Below are 19,848 nucleotides of genomic sequence, written 5' to 3'. Positions count from 1 at the left end.
CTGATGACGCTTATGTACCACTATCTTTCTTATCTGATGTAACATCATCCATTCAACATGAGTAGTTCAAAAATTTGATTGGAAAACTGTTAGTATTACGAAAAAAAATAATTAAAGAAGCCTGAATGCAACGAGTTGCAACAAAATTTTTTACTATTAAAGAAAAAAAAACGTTTCAGCTGGATTATATCTTAAAGCACAAACAAACATTTTTGCAATTCGATTACATATCGGCTTACTTTTTATCAAGAAAATGACCTATATAATAGCCTACTTTTCGTACCGATACAAACAATGCTGAAAAGTGTTACTTTTCAGCACTAATAACAGTATCGAAAAGTAGCACTTTTCAGTATTGTTTTGGAAATTATCGAATCGGCGTCGGATCACCTCCATACGTCATTTATTGAAATGTTGTGATTTTCTGAAACCAGTTTCTGATTCTAGGATCCTAATCCGATTCAATTCGGTTCGTCAAATGAATGTACAATCAGAACTTGAGTTGATTCTTCATCCATTTGACGAACCGAATTAGATCGGATTCGGATCCTAAAAATCACGGTATACACAACGAGGTAGGCTATTCCCACGTGTAAACAACGATTTTCAGTAAAAACATATGTCGTTATTCCTATCGCCAAGCATGGGGCTAGAAGGATAGTAAAAGAGAGCAGGCTTTGCTTTCTCTTGTACTCGTTCAAGATTGCGATAGGATTGACGTCACTACCAAATGTCATTTTTCGGAATATAATACCTTGTTTCTTTTTATCGTGCTAAAAATCAGAAGCTGGTTAACCGTGGAGATTCTGAGTCTTACGGAAGTAGAGGATTTATGGGTTCACTATATAAAAGGACGGGAGCGTTATGGGGTGGTTCTTGTAATTTGCCAAGATTCAGCATATACAATATGGTTGAAAATTCTAAGCGGGGCGTCCTTACCTGGCCTGTCTTTGAAAGTAGAATCAGCAATGAAAATGTGAAAATTTTTGACAGTCATTCCACAGCCTACCTGATTGAGAAATACTGAGTTGCTACTACGCATGGATGGCCATGTGGATTTTCTTGAAATATCCCCAAAATTCCAACTTTATCGGCAATTTTCATTATTGCAAAAAATGTTGTATGCAACTCGTTGCAAAACTCGATTTTTTCAGCACTCATCGTATTTATCCAACTCGGCGAGCCTCGTTGGATAAATGTACGACTCGTGCTGAAAAAATCATCATTTTGCAATTTGTTGCATAAATAACTATTCCATAGAACCTACGTGGGCATACATCCATTTTCAATCGTGTAAGCTGTGATACAGTAGTAGGTACCTAGGAAAGTCACAAATTTTCTCGTTCATATAATAGAGACTTATATTGCCTATTGGATGCTAAACGATTCGATCCTAAACTAGAATCACCAGTCTTTATCGGATAACCATCGCACATCAGATGCTATGGCAAAAGAGACTGGAATATTTGATTGACACCTCCCAAAACAGTACTGAAAATTAGTACTTTTCAGCATTGTTCTTTTGGTACGAAAAGCAGGCCGTTATGTTGTGCATCTTCTCAATAAAAAGTTGATTGATTTGGAACGGAATTGTATAAAATCAAGTTTTGCAGTTCCGTTGCAAATCACCCTTTTTTTCAAGAGAATGGACAACAAAACGGCCTACTTTTCCTACCGAAAGAAACAATGCTGAAAAATGTAACAGAGTGCTTCGTGAAGCCCAAGCAAGACGGTTCGGTTTTGCGTCGTCGGATAGATTTTGCTCACGGTTTCGCGCGTGTTTTCGTCTCCGAAGATTTTTTTTTCTGTTTTGGAGCGTCTTGCTGGGTAGGTATTTAGGAAGCAAGACGGTTTGTTTTCAGGACGCCAAGAAGTTTTGCTGTCGGTGTCAGTTTTGTGTTCAGTCGAGGATCGATTACCAACTGGTGAGTTCGTTTGATGATTGTGATAACACATACTTTCTTGAAAGCGTAACTTTTAAGTAATATTAAAACAAACTTTGTATGGTTCGTCACTGTAAGTGTCGGCATTATGCTTTTATCTAATACAATTTCAATATACATATGTTTTTCTCTTTTTGACATTATTAAAAATTATCTTTTGAATTGTTCGACATTGTGGATGTCGACGTATTTTTTTAAACTTCTACCATATCGAGACAAAATGCACAGTAATACTCATATGTAATTTTCAAATAAACTATGTATAGTTCGTCACTACAAGTGTCGGCATTGTTCCTGTTCCATATAACTTAAAATATATACATGTAATTTTCAGTTTTTGTCATTAATAAAAACATCTTTTGAATTGTTCGACATTATAGATGTTGACGTATTTTTCAAAGCTTCTACCAAAAACTTCTCGAGACAAAAATACAAAACTAGCTTTAAATATAAGTCGTATATTTCCCCCTTGTCCATGGATCGCATCATCGACCAGAGGTGACTCCCAGATCTTTTCCTCCCTCACTAATAAACACCCTTCCCGTGGTGATTGTGGACATGCAGAGGTATTCTCGGTCTCTAGAAGCAACAATCATTAACCCTAACATTCCTTCCCCATCCCAACTGACTGTAAGGACTTGGCCGGCGCCGTTATTGATCACTAATATTAGATCTGCTAAAATTGCACTTCGAGAGTAAGCGGAAACTCCCATCCCTTATTTATTTGGATCATAGTGCAATTCTTACCAGTTCCGATCAATCACGGAGTAGCAACCATTGACATGTACTAAGTCAACTGGGTTCTGATTCTACCTCCATTTGATGAACCTAATTGAGTCGGATTCGGATGTAGAATCAGAAGCTGACTATGACGAATTCTGAGTTGCAATATAATGTAGAGGAGGCAGTAGAATTTGTATGTTCACTATAAAAAAGACGGGAGCTTATGGGGCGATTTATATATACGTAGAGTAAAGTGGGGCAAAAATCGATTGATTTTTGGAAAAATTATTTCTACAGTTAACTCTCCTTTACTCGATATTGTGTATCTCGATATCGAGTTAGAGAACCATAGTAAAAGTTTGATTTCATGGCTAACTCGATGGTCCCTTGCAGGGTAGACAATCGTCATCGTCAAATGGAATAAGTCGTCGACGGAACTAAAAAAAGAATCGTCATCTTCACTCAACCAGCGTTGGATGACGATTTGCTGCAGTGGTCCGCCGCAAAGGCTCGACGTCATGACGAACAAATAAGCCTCCTTTGTTATGGTCGAATTTTCGTTTGGGAGCTCTGAGCCGACTAAAAATATGAACCGTGGCGTCGATAGATTATGAGCCTTTTTGAAAAAAATAAAACAAAAACAAAAAAATAAAACGTGCCCGGAGTTGAACAAACGATCTCTAAATCGTCAACCTCACGCGCTTACCAACAGAGCTATTTTTGAAGCTTGAGGAGTACGGGTTAAATCGCCAATACAAGCAATTCTGGGATGGCATTCGCCGTTTTGTGCATACAATAAACGCCTCCTTCGTTTGAGAAAGGGGAGCGAACGGAATGAAGACAAAGTTGTTCGTTGACGATTTTGAATCGACGTTCGGACTGTGACGAATCTGACGATTGCCTGCCCTGGTCCCTTGGATCGCAGTTGCACTGATTTTCTGTAACTCGATACCTCCCTAAATCGATGGTCCTTTTAATATCGAGTTAGGGAGAGTTGACTGTATATGTTGTTTTTCGACGTAAATATTGTAATTTTTGGTCAAACTTTCGTTGCATTGAACCAAATAATGATAAAATCTTTTTCAATATTTCATATAAGGGCGTTTCTAAGCCTATCATAAGGACGCTTTGAGGTTTGTGGTATTAGTTTTTGCATAAATGCTTGGAAACATCGTGGGGAAAATTTTTGAATCAGCGGGGCAAAAGATCGACCCATGTATAAACTTACGGAAATATTTGCAAATTGACTAGAATCCACATATTATCTTCAAATTTAGCGAAATTTGCCTGATCGTGCGAAAAATGTCACTAGAATTTAACATTTTCACTTAGTTTTGCGAAAAACTGGTATTTTTGAATTTATTACTATTAATAAATACATAAATTTTATCTGTAGCATTTATTAAAATTATTTTGATTAATTGCATCGGATATCCTAAGGTGCGAAACAGAGGATTTGATTATTTTTTCTATTTTGGTAGGCTCGTTGGAGATGAAAATCATATCACACGTTAGATCATATAAAAACCGTTAAAATATGTAATTTAAGTTTGATGCAAATTTAGTGTGTACATTTCTGCAAACATAAGTTTACGGCTGGTATAAAGTATGCCTGTCATAAAAGTATCGATATTTTGTGTTTTAGCCAGCGAATTTTTACCCCACACTAGACTCCAGCTCTTGCCCCACCCGGTGGGGGCAGAAGTTCGTTTAAGACAATCAATTTTGAAACTGTTATAATTAGAAATGGGTAAATATTTTGACACAAGTTTGTTCATGCAAAAGCAAGATGATAGCCAATATGTTGAAGGTTCACTGTGAGGCATTTAATTTGTTTCAACTGCTATTGTCTTTTTGAACACTTTGAGTATACCACATAGGTCGAACCTTTGCCCCACCTTACTCTATGTATAGACAATTCAGCACATGAATGACTTGCAATATGGCTGATAATTGTGTACGGCGTCTTACCTAATCAGTCTTTGAAAATTAAATAAGCAATTGAAATGTGAAAATTTGTGACGATCATCCCACAGCCTACCTGATTGAGGAATACTGAGTTGTATCGAACTGTAATATTCCAACAGTCGTAATTGCAAAATAGTGTGCAACGAGTTGCGTGCAACGTTTTTGCAATTTCGTAGAAGATAACTTGAGAGAGTATCATAAATCATACCGGTATGCATTAATTATTTTATGCAATTTCTGAAAATTGATTCATTACGCAGCTCAAAACAGTAGCGCAATGAAAAAGCGTTGCGTAATATTCATTTTACAATTTCTCATCGTAATAGGCTGTTTTTCATCATGCCCATCTATCATGAAACGGCCTACTTTCCAGCATTGAAGTATGCAGGGCGGGAATAGTCATTACGCAACTGAAACCAGTGCTGTAATGATTTATTACGTAACGCTTTCTCATTACGCAATTATTTTGAGTTACGTAATGAGTCATAACACAACAATTTTTCAGAAATGGTAAAATAATGGTGAATGCATTCCAGGATAATTTCTTATACCCTCAAGTGGTCTTCTACAAAATTGCAAAAAATGTTGTACGTAACTCGTTGCAGAACTCGATTTTTACACCACTCGTCGTAATTATCCTACTCGGCAAGCCAACTGACTATTACGATACTGCATAATTCAGTACAGGAACGTAGGCCGTTTCATGACAGATAGGCGTGATGAGAAACAGCCTATTACGATGAGAAATTGCAAAAAAATGTTGTATGCAACGCGTTGCAAAACTTGATTTTTGAAGCACTCGCAAACAGTGGCATTCGAGGATAAGTAACAAATTACCTTGTCTGTTAAATTATTGATAACTAGTGGTCCCGGCAAACTTCGTCTTGCCATCAAGTAGGCTGTTGAAAAATGCTATGAATCGTCCCATACAAAATGACAGTTCTGTTCACTCTCGTTTTTTCCAATTTTCCTGGTGAATATCATGGGATTTTTATACAGACAAACACGTCGGAACCCTTGACGAACAAAACGGATAAAGAATCATCCCGAGTCGTTCACCCATTCATAAGCCGTGACATACAAACACCATTCCATTTTTATTTATATAGAAGATAGATAACACAGTGTAACAAAAAGAACATTTTTGTGTGTCTCAAGGATCAAATTAGTGTGTGTCCTGCACGTCACAATTTTTAGCCAAAGTTGTATAAAACACTGGTTTCGTTGATATTTACATGAAATTTGAAGTATGATTTATCAAACTTTTCAGTGATCTAATCCCCCAAGTATGCAAAATATAACTTAAACTTTCAATTTAATTTAAATTTCAGTTGAAATTGTATGATGAAATTTACATCAAAACGATTTTTTCAACATGCTTGCAGTCTCCATACAAAATTCTTCGTTTCTCTTATATGGCAAAATACAATACTTTTCTGAACAACCAAAAAATTACTTTTGACCATCAAAAGTATCATGAACTTTGTTGTTAAATATTGTTATACACTTACAGTTTAAACTCTGTGGCACATAAAGCCAATCAATTGCTATACAAGCTGGCAAACTCGCATCCAAGTTGGTCAAAATAGTCAAATTTTGCATTTTGAACAACCAGTATCTCAAAAACTAGACGTGCTATGATATTTTTGAAAATGGTAATGGGTTCAGCAACCCTTAATTAAGTAATTAGTGGTATTTGCTGCTTGAGACAAACACGTGTTCCGCAGTGTAATCTTATGAATCAACTAGTGCATTTATTCGTTTTGGTTTATTTTGAAAGTAAAAGAGGTTAACAATCATAAATATGTGGGCTGAACATTCTGTACAAAATCAAATTTTAATTTCAATACGCCAGTTTGTTGCATGAAATAATGCGTTGAATTATGTAGTTAGGGACCAATCATGAGATATTCCCAGGACCCCATAGCTCAATTCTGGTACTGATTGTTTGTGGCTTCAAATAGTCGCAGTGGTGAACGCGCAGCTTTTCAACTCGACCAAGCTAAAAGTTGGAATCTACTGTATGAGATAGAGGGACAAAAAAGGAATTAAGGTGGGAGTACCTCAAGATTGAATCCTGGGTCCGATGTCATAGAAAGCGATGTGCTGCCGACGAGTATTAGGATTTTTGACTTCGCCGACAACACCATCCTATGTTCTATGGCGAATCGATGGAGGAAGTAGAGTCAACCGCTGCGGACTCTATCACCCCGGTAGGTGATTGAAACACATTTTTTTCAATCATTACAAAGCTATCAGAAAGCTGAGAAAAAACTGAGTAATATAGACTACACAAACTAGGTAAGCAATGGTATTTATTCTATGCAGTGAACGATTTTCGATTTTGACGTGTATTAGGGTTGGGAAAAAAATCTCAAATTCACTCTACAGTAGCCAAGCAAAGCAAATCACAGTCAGCGAAGCTAGTGAAACTCACGCTCATCGCTGCTGTAGGCTAAAGTCTTGAAAATTGCAAAACACCCGTTGCTAAGGGCAACCCAAAATTACTGTAGAAAAATGTTCTATGGTGACACTACAGATTTAGAGAATTCACGCACCTAAAATGGACCAGTGCATGAGTTCACTAATTTGACGTTTGAGCGGTGTCAAATTCATTCGTTGCCATGGCCACATAAATAACACGGCACCGCTCAAACGTCAAATAATGACCTCATGCATTGGTCCATAGGCTACTTGATCAGTTTCACAAATTTTTAGCTACTGTAGTGAGAGAGCCACGTGATTTTCTCGAAATTCAAGCCTACTACTATTACCATTCCCAGCACTGATTACAAGTGCAATCAAATGCAATAGTTGATGGTTAGTGTTTTCTTTGAGTCTAGTGTTTGCAGGAGATGACGATGTTGCCAGGTGGTAGGTAATAGATTTTTCCACGATTTGTAATATGTTTATTTGGGGGTGGGACAATTCGCAGAAAGACGATTCGCATAAGGACGTTTCGCATAATGGCATAACGGAAATTCTCATTATTTGCAATGATTTTATGGAACGCAACCTTGACATCACTGCGCACAACGATTGCGATGATTGTGCACGCACGGTGTGAAGATTATCAATGTATGGATGGTCAGAATTGCTAACATTCTTGCTATGATTTTATGCTTCTTATTGAAGGCTTCTTTACATTGGTTCCTCCCAGAAGAAATACCGTAAGGTGGTTCCAGGGAAAAAAGGGTCTGAGGCCAAGGGTAAGTCTGTGCATTCTGTACATTGCAGTGCACGCGCCTATTTTTCTGGGTCTGTTGTAGCATCCCAATTATCCCTGCGTTACCTTCTCAAGGGTCTGGTTGCATATTTCCCTCTTGTAAAAAAATGCAGAAAGTTGTGAGTTCTAATACCGCCGATCGTGGGTCTTCTGGGTTTGGAGATTTTCTCGACTTTCTAGGAGGGCATAGATTATACTCGTACATACCAGTTGCGAAGCAGGATTTGTTCGAGTAGGGAGGTAATGGCAAAAAGATGAATATGTTTTCAAAAAGGATATTTCGGTATTGTTCGAAGTTAATTAATTGAGGATGATAAGTATTATTATAATGAAGTATTTATTTTAATTAAAATTTTGTCAGTCTTAAACATTGTTCTAATCAGATAACTATTGTTCAATTGTCTAAATTACATTACTCCAATTTAAATTGATTCACTATTGCAAATGATTATATAGATTTCTTAAAACTATTTTTTTTTATTGTCTACGTATTAGTCAGAAATAAGATATTGCTTACTGAAAATAGTAAGGTTAGTTTAAATACTAATGCATAATATATAAAAAAATCCAAATTAAAGTTCTATAAACTGTAAAAAAGTAGTACGTATTATATTCTCATTTCATATTGAGTGTAGTGAATGATGTCATGTCTATACTTAACGATTCATTCGTATACTAATTTTAATTATGTTTGATCGCCTTCGACAATGAAAACATCGCTTGCTTTAACAGTATTGATGACCAATGTTATGGCGTATTCAAGAGAAAATTACATGATAAAATTTTACTAATTGGCATTAACGATTTGAAATGCGGGTTTGAGTAAAAATGATTTTGTACTTAATAAAAATACTATTTAAATAATTATCTTCCAACAAGGAATTATAATAAATATCTTTAAAAAGTAGTAACCTTCCCTAATTTCATACTCAAAAGTTTTTTGCGTTTTTTCACGTTCAATTTGCTCCATAAATTACTTGTTCCTTCAATCAAAAGATACTCATCGCATAAATCTATATTCTGATGATGTTGTTGATCTTTGGCTAGACTGTCGGTAATGTCGGCTTCTGATTTCTGATTTTTTTCAGAACGTGAATCCCCTGAAACAAACCCACTTTCTGGCCTTGAAAGCGTCTGATTTTGGTTAGTCCACTGGAGTTGATGGAACCATCTGGCTACCTTGGCAGTTGATGAGAGCTGTAAAAAATAATTATTAATTAAATGATAACGTAAATTGATTATTCATATAATTATTCTTAGCGGTGAGTCAAAAAGATTTTCCCGTGCCCTTCGTGCTTACCGCACAAACGCGAAAATTCTTAGTTGACAAAGAATGTAGGGTAACTCGTGCAATACGCCCCTCTTCATTTTCGCGAAATAATGATGTTGCGCATATTGTTCTTTGAGAAGCATAAACAATCAATAGAAATTCTATAAATAACGAAAATCAGGTTTTTGGTTTAAAATCTTGCTTCTGATAAGCAAGCCTCAGGGTGAATGAAACTCTTTCTTAACTATTGTACTTATAACAAAAACTTTTACCGGAAGTCGAATGCTAATAGACCCTTTTAAGCTAAGCAGGTGGTAGAATTCTCTTCGGAAACATTTCTACAACGCTGTGGACCTTTTTTGTATGGGAGAGGCATATTGCCCGGGTTGTTTTGAAACGTAAACATTGGGACCGTTTACAAAAAAAACATCTTGTACACTTTTTTGAAGCAACCTGGAAAGAGAATATTGCGTGCAGAGCATGACCAACTAAATAAGGAACACCTTGACACAAAATTTTTTAGAAGGGATGCCTTTGCTACTGCGATAGAGCAGTATTTCCTTAAGGGGGCGTATAACATATTTTTACCTTACACAGCTCATAATTGTGGAAAGTCTTATCGAACAGTGAAATGTTTATGCGCCCAAACTATCGGTAAAATTGGTAGCGAGAAACGAAACTATGATACTTTTAGAACTTACCGATAAAACATCTATTCGAACCATAGAAACTTCTTCACTAGTATTAGCTTAGGATCCGTCCATAAATAACGTAGCATTTTAGAAGGGAGGGGGTGTTGTCTGTCTACGATTTTGTGACGAACTATGTATTAGGTATAAGAAAATAGACTAGAGGGTGTACAAAATGCTACGTCATTTATGGACGTTTCCTTAAATGATCAAGTTGCACTTAACAGTTTGTTAGTTCAATTAATAAATAACTATAAATATTTGACTAAAAATATAATCCACAATCCCCAAAACATTGTCGTCATGTTTTCAAATGATGAAAAATGGCAAAGATTATGGCAGTATATCATTATTTTTTTACTCCTATATAGCAATACACAAGCATAGCAAGCATAGTTTCCCAAAATTATCAAACACAATTCAACTTCGGATATGAAAATTAAAACATGGAAAACAAATTTATGATCATTTTACTGTGTCTTATACATATGTCAACTTTTAGTTCACTTATTATACTTTTCATTTTTATTTTCAATTATAATACACCATTCCTTATTGCTTAACATTCCTCCATGTTTACCGACATTTCACTTCGTAGTATGACGGGCCCATTGTGTACGTTGAACTTGGCTCATTATTTGACTACGATTTGGAACTTTTTCACTAGTACTACGGGTAATGAAGCTTGGTGTTGCAGGTAGCCTGCGAGTAACAGTTCCGCTTTCATCTGTCACTTTCAATGTTACCAAACTTGGAATGGAAGTTTTCTTCTCTTTTGGTTCTTTGAGTATAGACACATTTTTACTACTTCCATCGTTACATGCACTGCCCGAAAGTTCCAAAAATGATGCTGATTTTCTATTTGGTGATTTGGAAACTTCCACTTGTTCACTAGCGTTAACAGGTACAATTACTTTAACTTTTCCATCAGCATCCATTGTTGTTAGGGTCCCAACTTGAGATAGTGGTTTTATGAATTGTGTTGGCTCGTTCACGAGTGTTTGATTTTCGCCATCACGTTGATCATTTTTATGTAATATGTTGTCATCGCCTAATTGCCTGTTGGATGAGTTCACTTGTTGATCATTTAAACCGAGTTGGAAATCCATGTGCGTTGTTTTATTTGACGAAGGTGATTTGGCTCCTTCGGTAGCAGCTGATTGTGGGCTGAAGCCAGGTGCATTCTGATTAGCATACATGAAACTGTTAGGTTGTTGTTGACTAGATCCAATGTTTGCCGTAGACAATGTCGGATACATGGAGTTGAAATTGGAACTCGTTATTTGGTTCAATATACTTTGATTCAATTTCAAAAGCTCTTGTGTTGAAAGAGGTCCAACCGTTTGGCCAAGCATGTTGGGCGAGGATTGTATATTATGTAATTGGTTGAGTGTTGAATAACTTCCACTACCAGGGTTATTTAGAGATTGTTGCAATGTAGTCACTGTTGGTTGATTGGTTTTGGTAAACTGATGCATTGGAGGATAATGGTGACCCATGTTACCTAAGTTAAGTATATCGCTTAGCATTTGATTACTCTGAAAATAAGGATACTGAAAATAAAGACTAATGAATAAATTGATACGAAAATTGTATCTTTCAATATCGGCATGCTGAATTATTAAATCTCATATCGATCATGCATTACGGTTCTTACTTACCGTTGAAGCCAAACATGTCCTGCATCACACGAACATCACTCACATGTATTAGTATTCAGTACACGAAAATAAGCACTGTTTTAATTTTATCATTATTCTATTATTTTTTTATGTATCAGTAGAAGCGAAACACAGCATTTGTTAAATGGTAGCTGAAAACGGGGACACCTAGAAGTATATAACAACATAAAGCCTACCTGTGGAGCTAATCCGATAGCAGTTGTAGATATTGCAGGTCGATCAGGCTCATGATATCCTCCAAGAGATGCAATATGCTCAAGCAATTCGCGATTCTGCTGCAGCAGTTGCTGAATGCGTGCCTGTTTGTAAATGAAAGGTTATTTCCGGATATTAGCTACTAATTCAAAACTTGACATTGTAAGTGTGTGAGGGGACACATTTTGTTGCATCCATTGAAATATAAAAGTTCATCAATCGGTCGGTTTAAAACCTCTATGATAAATAAATAATAATATATGAAAATTCATCTACCACTATTACTACTATTGGACATGACCAGTGCATCCCATTCAGATCTCAAGGCAATTGTGTGAGTGTCTTGTGATAGCAAAAATAATGATAATAAATCTCTGAGCATGATTATGGAATTTATACCAGTTGTAAATAAATGAAAAATTGAGTTTAGTACTGCACCAACTAGGAATTTATATCTTCTAACATATACGCGTATTTGGACCTCAACTGTAAGACCATCTTCTTTGTCGCGTACTAGTCTTGAACAAATCTATCGTATTCACACATTTTAAACTTAATATAGGTATAGAAAGGTAATTTTACGTTCTTGATGGTAGAACAAATATCTACCACGAATTATATCAAAATTACGGCTCAATGATCAGCAGCCTCAGGAATTACTGACAGTTTGTAATCAATAGATAAATATGAAGATCTTTCAATATGATTTCATTCCATCTAAAAAATGTTGACGCTAATTTCTAGCTCAACTGTTACCCTAGTGTCGTATAGTAGTCGACTCTATTAAATCAGAGTGGCCACAGAACCGGAAAACACAGGAAAAGCGAAAAAAATATGGGAATTTAAATCCACCGGAATAAACCGGGAATTTGAAACAATCACCGCAAAAATCATTTTGAAGGAACATTTTCAAGCTCTAAATCTACGAATCAACGAAAATAAGTTGTAGAAATTCGTTGTAATAAAACTAATAAAATGTAATAAAACTATGATCTAGGACAAATAACTTTCATTGGAATGTATCCAATAATAACGATTTACCTTCTACTTTGTTACACTATGCTTATAAAATATAATCCTCTGTTTAGAATAACTACCAAAGAAAAAATTGTAACCCATGACAGAAACTAGAATGTTTTGAATTCTAGTTACTGTCATGGGTTACAATTTTTTCTCTAAATTCTTTATTGGTTTTAAATCAAAGTTTGATAACTTCTTGCAGTAAGTTTTAGCATAGGAAACAGGCATCCATGCTACACACTTAAATTATTTTACGGATTCTTATGCAATCTCAATAGCTGTACTGTTCTGTAAAACAAATTAATGGAGTACGGTAAATTTTTACAATATTCGGCATCCATACTACACACTTAAATTATTTTACGGATTCCTTTGCAATCTCAATAGCTGTACGGTTAAGGGGGCAACGTAGCGTAGTTGGCTACACGTTCGCTTTATGAGCGGATGGTCATGGGTTTGATTCTCAGCCCTATCAACAAAAAACTTCGTCAGTCCGCTCAAGAACAACACGAGCCCATCCGTCCAACATCACGGCCGTCTGAAAGCGGACTGACATCTGACCCTTCTCTGAGCGAATGCTCAACTGCACCCGGCTTAACACGGCAATCGACAAAAACGGCTATGAACAAATGGACATCTCTTGGACTGAGAAAGCATCCCTGCGTGCTCTTCGATCTACCTGCGAAAAGTAGAGAGCGCAAAGAGACAGTAGTATCAGATCCAAAACTAGATTAGGTAATACAAAAAGAAAATAAACAAATAGTGTGAATTTAGGCGTTGTGCTCTAGTACAACATTTTTAATCGATCCTCGCTCAAGTGATGCCCAATGGTGAAATGAGCTTCCAATTAGAATATAAGTAAAAATTGAGAATAAAAATAGCTGTACGGTTCGGTAGAACAAATTAACGGAGTACGGTAAATTTTTACACTACACTTTTTATATTAAATTTAGGGGAGGGATTATTAGAGTATGTGTAAAACTACAAATTGAACTTTAACACTTCACTTTTGCAAAAAAAATGAAATACTAAATCACTTGTAAGGCGAGCAAATACCTTTAAACTCTAATATGTGTTGCTTATCTTGACAGATAGGCCTATTTCGTCTGCGACTTACAGACTTCTGTCGAGTGCTTGACTTGAAGAGAACATCGCATGGATCTATTATTTATACTAGAAAAAAGTGTGTGGGTATGTTAAAACTAGAACTCTACCTGTAATCGTATACAGGGGGTCATGTTTTTAATTGTGTACCTAATCAAATGAAAGTATTGTCAAAATTTAAAATTCCTGCTTGTTTGGCAGGTGTTTAGTGGAATAGTTATAAATAAATCAAAATCCAAATTTGATAATATACCATTTAATTAGTCTTCAGTGTCTTCATACCTCAGTTTTAGAATTTCAAGTTTTAGATAGTTTGAAATTGGAAATAATAAATTATAAAAATCTTATAATCCAACAAAAATGGTAGACTCACGTTATTCTCAAACATATCTCCAAACATGACAATTTTGTATGAAAATCATTTATTTCATTTTTTATTTCCAACATTGTAAGTAAGAAGTCCTAAAATATGTGTTCAGTAGCTTAAAAATACTCCTGCCGAAGAAAAACCAAAATTTCCAAGAATAGAATACGTCTCCGTATTGACACATTTCAAAAAAAGAGAAAAGTTTGAAAAATATAATTAGTGAATCGTAAAAAGCGGCAATTTCAAAATGAAAATTTAGTGGCCACCCTGGTTGGGTATACGACACTGAAGACGACCTTGCCGTTCATGTCGAAACACGCGTGTCAAAAAAAAAAGAAAATTTATTTTCGTCACATTACTAGTACGTCTGTTTGTCTGTGATTGTATGATTGTCCAAATACAATCACAAACAAACAGACGTCACACTTTCATCAAAGTTCATCGACCACCTTTTTAACGGTTTTAACGGGGTTTTAGCATTGGGCGTATATGTTCTCGTGACCATGATTTCAACCGCGGTTTGTTCTTCTAAGTGTTACGTCTGGTTGTCTGTGGTACAATCTTACGTTATTTTGAAGAAAAGATTGAGAATTCGTAGCTCTAAAACTAGCATTTTTCCTCTACTTGAAATTTAAGAAAATTAGTTGTTACGAACAGTTTCATTAAAAAGTTCCAATGTTTATCAAAAGAAAGTTTTGCCCTTACTGCAAACATACCTGCGCCTCGATTCTCGTATTGGTCTCAGTAATAAGTTGTTCTCGCACAAGCATTAATTGAGCTAGGATTTGTCTGGTATTGAGTTGCTGTTGATCCAGTTGCTCTTTTAGTGATATTAGTTCTTTTGACGCAGAAAGAGGAGTCTTTTTGAGTATTTCTGAAGGATCCTGAAAAAACGAAAAAAAAATGAATGAAATATAAATTTGATAGAAAAAAATATAAAGTTAGTCACGGTAGTCCGTTGAGATGAGAGAAGGTTTGTTGTAGAATCTAAATCCAGATGAGTAGGCCTGATTTGTCGTGGAGATTCCTGATGTGTTGTTATAGTGTCTGAAAAAGAAAATTTATTAAATTTGTATCAACTACAATGTAGGGCAAAGAAGCAAAAAGTCATGTTTTTAATTCGTGATGAAATTGTTTAAGACTCTGTTATAGATTTCTTTTTTAAAAGTAGTTGTTACCAAGAAACAAGTTGCTAAAAACCTCTTCTTCTCCTTCTTTTTCTACTACTCATTCTTCTTCTTCAACATACTTAACAGTTATTTGCGACAAAATTCATAGCAAGACCTAAACTTTCAGGTTGAAAAAATCCCTAAAAAGTTCTATCGATCGAAGAGAAAACTGCATACTTCTTGAGCTCTAGTCTTTTGTCAGCAAAAAGGTCGATTTCAGGGCTGATAGGGTTGAGGTTCATTAATTGACGTCTAATTTGGCTGAAGTTAATAAAACATGCATCCTAACAACTATCGAAAATCTAGACATTACATATTCTTTTGCTATTGGATCAAATGGACAAATTGAAGTGAAATTTGCGGAAAATTTACACGTATTTTCGGTGAGAATCGAATTCATGACACCCAATTAACTAGACAGGGGCCGTTCCGCTACGCCACGAAAGAACCCATGAACGTAGAAGTCAATTCAATTTCAACTCACAGTCCTCTTACGCAAAGCGCACTTCTTTCAGAAGAACAAGATGCCCAATTATAGATGACTGTTAGCCGCAAACACGATAAATTATAATTAAAGTATCCATCCTAATATACACTAAACATTTAGTTGCAGTGGGAGATGCTACTTGTTCAAAAGTGCATGATCTTTTTTGTAACAATCATCTAAATCTATTACTGCTCACTATCTCAAAAGAACGCACATTGATGTGGCGTAAGCAAAATTTAGCTTCCTTCATGATTTATTACTTGGCTGGCACATCATACCCACCTTTGAGAAATTATGAATGTCAAATAGGTATACAGTTTTCCATAAGACGTCATCATATACCTTGAATTAGCGGAATCGTCCACGGCTTCGTTTTTCTCTCAATATAAAAAGAAATCGAAAACGACAGTCATATAGCGCTAACGCTTATGGGTCGTATTGAAACCGTATGATAGTTTACTACATTTTCAGATTTTCTTTTCACATGCTCGGTACTACATACATCAATAACACGGTGAACACGATCGTAAACGAAAAATATTGTAGATTCGTGCGCATGTGCACAAGTTACTAAGCATTAATTAGATAAATCAACTTCATAGATTCATCTATGCTCTAGGATGTACAGCAATACATCGGATTATAATCTATGTGATATAGATATAAAAACTTTTTTCTTGACAATAGGGGAGTCTGATGAGACTTGATCACCTTTTCTATTCGTTTGTAATTTTACTGGATAATAAAATTTTAATGAGATAGAAAGCACAGGCAAAGGCGTATTTTTTGCATGATCATAAACTACGATAAAGACAGAATAAATAATTATCTATGTGAAAAATGTATATTCATTATACCAGAGGCGTAATCAGGGTGAAAACTCGTGGGAACAATTTTATAATAACACAGTAAAAAAATAATGCAGATTACACGTCATGTAAATTTAAGTCTGAAAATATGTAAAAATGTGTTATATGTCATGTAATCACACAGAATCCTGCTGGATTACATGACATTTAATTGAAGTTTACATGACATATCATGTAAATATCCATGATATTCCACGCTCCAATTATGTGCATTATATGTCTCAGAAATTTACACGTTTCGTTCGAACTGTGAACCTACATTTTTTGGTTCCAATTTCCCATCACTTGACGCTATTCTCACCTTTACTAAGAAAATGGAGGAAGGCCACATGATTTTTCCAGTCGTGTAGACAGGAAGGGTAAACATAAGGGCAATGTTAACAATGTAGGAGATGAGGAAATACGGTATGTTCTAGCAGAATTTGCTCTTCTTCTGCTAGAACATACCGTATTTACAACGATGATCTACGAATGTTTTTCAAAACTAAATTTTCCAAGCATGGAAAATAGCCAAGAGGCCATCCATAAATCACGTGGTAACATATTGGAAGCAGGGAATGGTGTTCTACCAAAAGACCACAGTCCATACACATTTTAAAGTTTTTGTGCGGGCAATAGGTAAAGGGGTCTGAAAATTGAAAAAAAAACATGATTACGTGGTTTATGGACAGCCCAGAAGTATGTTTATATTTAAATCGATATGAATTTGTTTATATAAACATATATTAAAGAAGATGAAATAATCGTTTGTCATCAAATCAAGGCATTTGCTGGAGGAATATTATACCGTAGAGTAGATAGTGATTGAATTACCATAGTTCAGTGGCTGACAAATAATCATCGTGGCCATAATAGGGGCAGTAGTTGTTCAACGTACGTTTCTTCACATCAGAAAAAAAAAAACAGAAAACGTATTAAAGCAAGCTTTGATGTTATTTCTGAATGAGGTTCTGTGATCGCATTTGGTGGAAAGATGATAAGTTCTTCTGTTGATCGGTTCTTGGACGTCTAATAAAGATAATGTCCTTTATGAATCGACAATCCTTAAAAACGTTAAATCCATCAAGAGATAGATTCTGTTTGAATGTACTGGTATCGTGCAATCTCCCGATCTCCCGTTCATACTAATATTTTGTCCGGTTTCTGACAGATACACTACTCATAGTTAAACACAACATCATTGTTTGGCACAGGGACTATATGACTATATGAATTCTTCGAGTTCAATCTTTTCAACCCTATCAATTTAAAAAAATGTATAAAAATGTCTCGTGGTATGTAAGCTTGGTGTGATTGGAAATTGACTTACAATATTTTTTATCTATTTTTTTCAATGAAGGCATTTACTGACAACACTTTCAATTCATATAAAAAATACTTATGCTTTTTCATATTTTGTGTAATTCAAAAAATAATCATTGAAATCACTCGTAAGCCTTATCGTTTTCTTCCCCTATCAGTTGCAACCATATTTCCTCATCTACGCGACTGAAGAAAGCAGGTTGCCTTTCTTTATTTTCGTGGCAAAGGTGGGAATAGCGCCAAGTGGTCCATAAATTGACACATTATAAAATTCTACCCACGAGTTTTCACCCTTATTACGCCTCTGGTAAAATAAATATACATTTTGAACATTTATTCTGTGTATAACTACTGCAATCAGCATTGAAATTATAGTTTTAGTTGAATAAGAAAATTTTACAATTATATTCGATACGCAAAAATTTGCACTTTGAGAGCCTCTCCTGGCTACACCACTGGCCCATCACCCGAAAGGCTTTGGATTTTTCCATATTTTGACATACAGAATCCAACAAAAATAGTCCGGTTGAAATCCCCGGGGGCGCTATCATGACCCTCCCTTGTAAGAGGGTTGTCTTTTTTGAAATTGTTTTCATATACATTTTGTTGCCAAAAATTAAAAAAAATGAAATTTCTTTTGTCGCCTGAAGTATAATGTATATTATTTAAGGATCAATTGTTCCCAGTCTATAAATTCAATATTAAACCATACTAAAAGGAATCCCACCTTTTTTACGAGAAATGCAAATTTTGCTTTTGATTTTAAGTTGTCTAAATTGGAGATGTTTTAATAAAACATACGCAAAATTATGAAGATTTTCAAAATCCGGTTAAAGTCCTTTGTTTAATTTAATTATTTACTTTTACCAATTATTTTCTTTTAATACAAATTTTACACATCGTTTCTGGAAAATAAAACTCTAAGAAGTTTTAAGTGTGGAACAAATGTTTGAGCTTATGGCCGTGTACTGACATCATGAAGATGACAGGTAGGATGGGAAACTTCCGATTTCAATTAGGCGTTGAGAGTTTTAAATTACAATGTCAATTTAGCTCAGGGGGATTCAGATAGCATTAGTGGTAAACGCGCAGCTATTTAGCAAGATCAAACCTACTAGTCCAGGGTCTTTTCAGGTTGGAGATTTTCTCGACTTTTCAGGGCATAAAATATCGGTGTACACATGCATAAACGGTCAATGGTAAAGCAAACTCTCAGTTAATAATTGTGGAAGTGCTTATAAGAAAATATTCTACTGAGAAGCAGGCATTATCCCAGTGGGGACGTAACGCTAGAAATTAGAAGAATAAAAAAATAGTCCAACTCAACTAATGCATTAAAGAGTAAATAAGAAACTGGATTTAGTACCATTTTACGAAAAAGTGTATGAAAAATACGAAACGCTATTTTCAGTGTAACTGAAGAAGTGTTCATAAAAATACTAAACTGAGAAGCAGGCTTTATCCCATTGAGGACGTAATGGAAAAAGAAGAACACGTGGAACACTTTTTTCTCGCTTTAAGCGAAACACACAATCATTAATCAAAAGGGCACCAGATGGCGGAAGTATTTAAAAGTCAAACACGAACATAAGGAACGCATGTGATGAAACATTTGAATGAGCTTAGGATATTTACCTTTTTTTATTTCTCCCTCGTCACTAATTCTATCAAAGCTTCGATCCTGTTCGGATACATCACAGTGAGATAATTCCGAGTGTTCATCAGCGTTATCCCCACTATCTTGTGTAGATAACTTGTGACAAACCTCAAAAGCTTGGCCGACTGTTCTTACTATACGCATTGCTTGTGACTGTGAATAAAAATAAAAATTATT

General features: G+C 35.4%; 2 protein-coding genes across 17 annotated transcripts in view; one reads left to right on the top strand and one right to left on the bottom strand.

Annotated features, from left to right (window-relative positions):
• Positions 1–19,848, top strand: part of LOC5566138 (golgin subfamily A member 6-like protein 22) — a 165,230-nt gene that overhangs the window by 120,515 nt on the left and 24,867 nt on the right. The gene's annotated exons all lie outside the window — the stretch shown is intronic.
• The window catches only part of LOC5566136 (capon-like protein), a 36,277-nt gene continuing 24,670 nt past the window's right edge, over positions 8,242–19,848 (bottom strand). For 8 of the 13 annotated variants that reach the window (XM_021839673.1, XM_021839672.1, XM_021839675.1 and 5 more), the window contains 5 exons: positions 19,650–19,824; positions 15,137–15,234; positions 14,904–15,071; positions 11,678–11,800; positions 10,274–11,372 (listed from right to left, as the gene is read on the bottom strand). In XM_021839673.1, the coding sequence (XP_021695365.1) occupies positions 10,407–11,372; positions 11,678–11,800; positions 14,904–15,071; positions 15,137–15,234; positions 19,650–19,824 (1,530 nt within the window). In that variant the 3' untranslated portion in view covers positions 10,274–10,406. Of the gene's footprint in view, positions 9,058–10,273; positions 11,373–11,677; positions 11,801–14,903; positions 15,072–15,136; positions 15,235–16,125; positions 16,316–19,649; positions 19,825–19,848 lie in introns of those variants that run through there. The other 5 variants (XM_021839676.1, XM_021839669.1, XM_021839677.1 and 2 more) reach the window with 4 other exon arrangements.

Source organism: Aedes aegypti, chromosome 2 (genome assembly GCF_002204515.2).
Source record: "Aedes aegypti strain LVP_AGWG chromosome 2, AaegL5.0 Primary Assembly, whole genome shotgun sequence".
NCBI lineage: Eukaryota > Metazoa > Arthropoda > Insecta > Diptera > Culicidae > Aedes > Aedes aegypti.
This window is presented reverse-complemented; position numbering and strand designations above follow the sequence as displayed.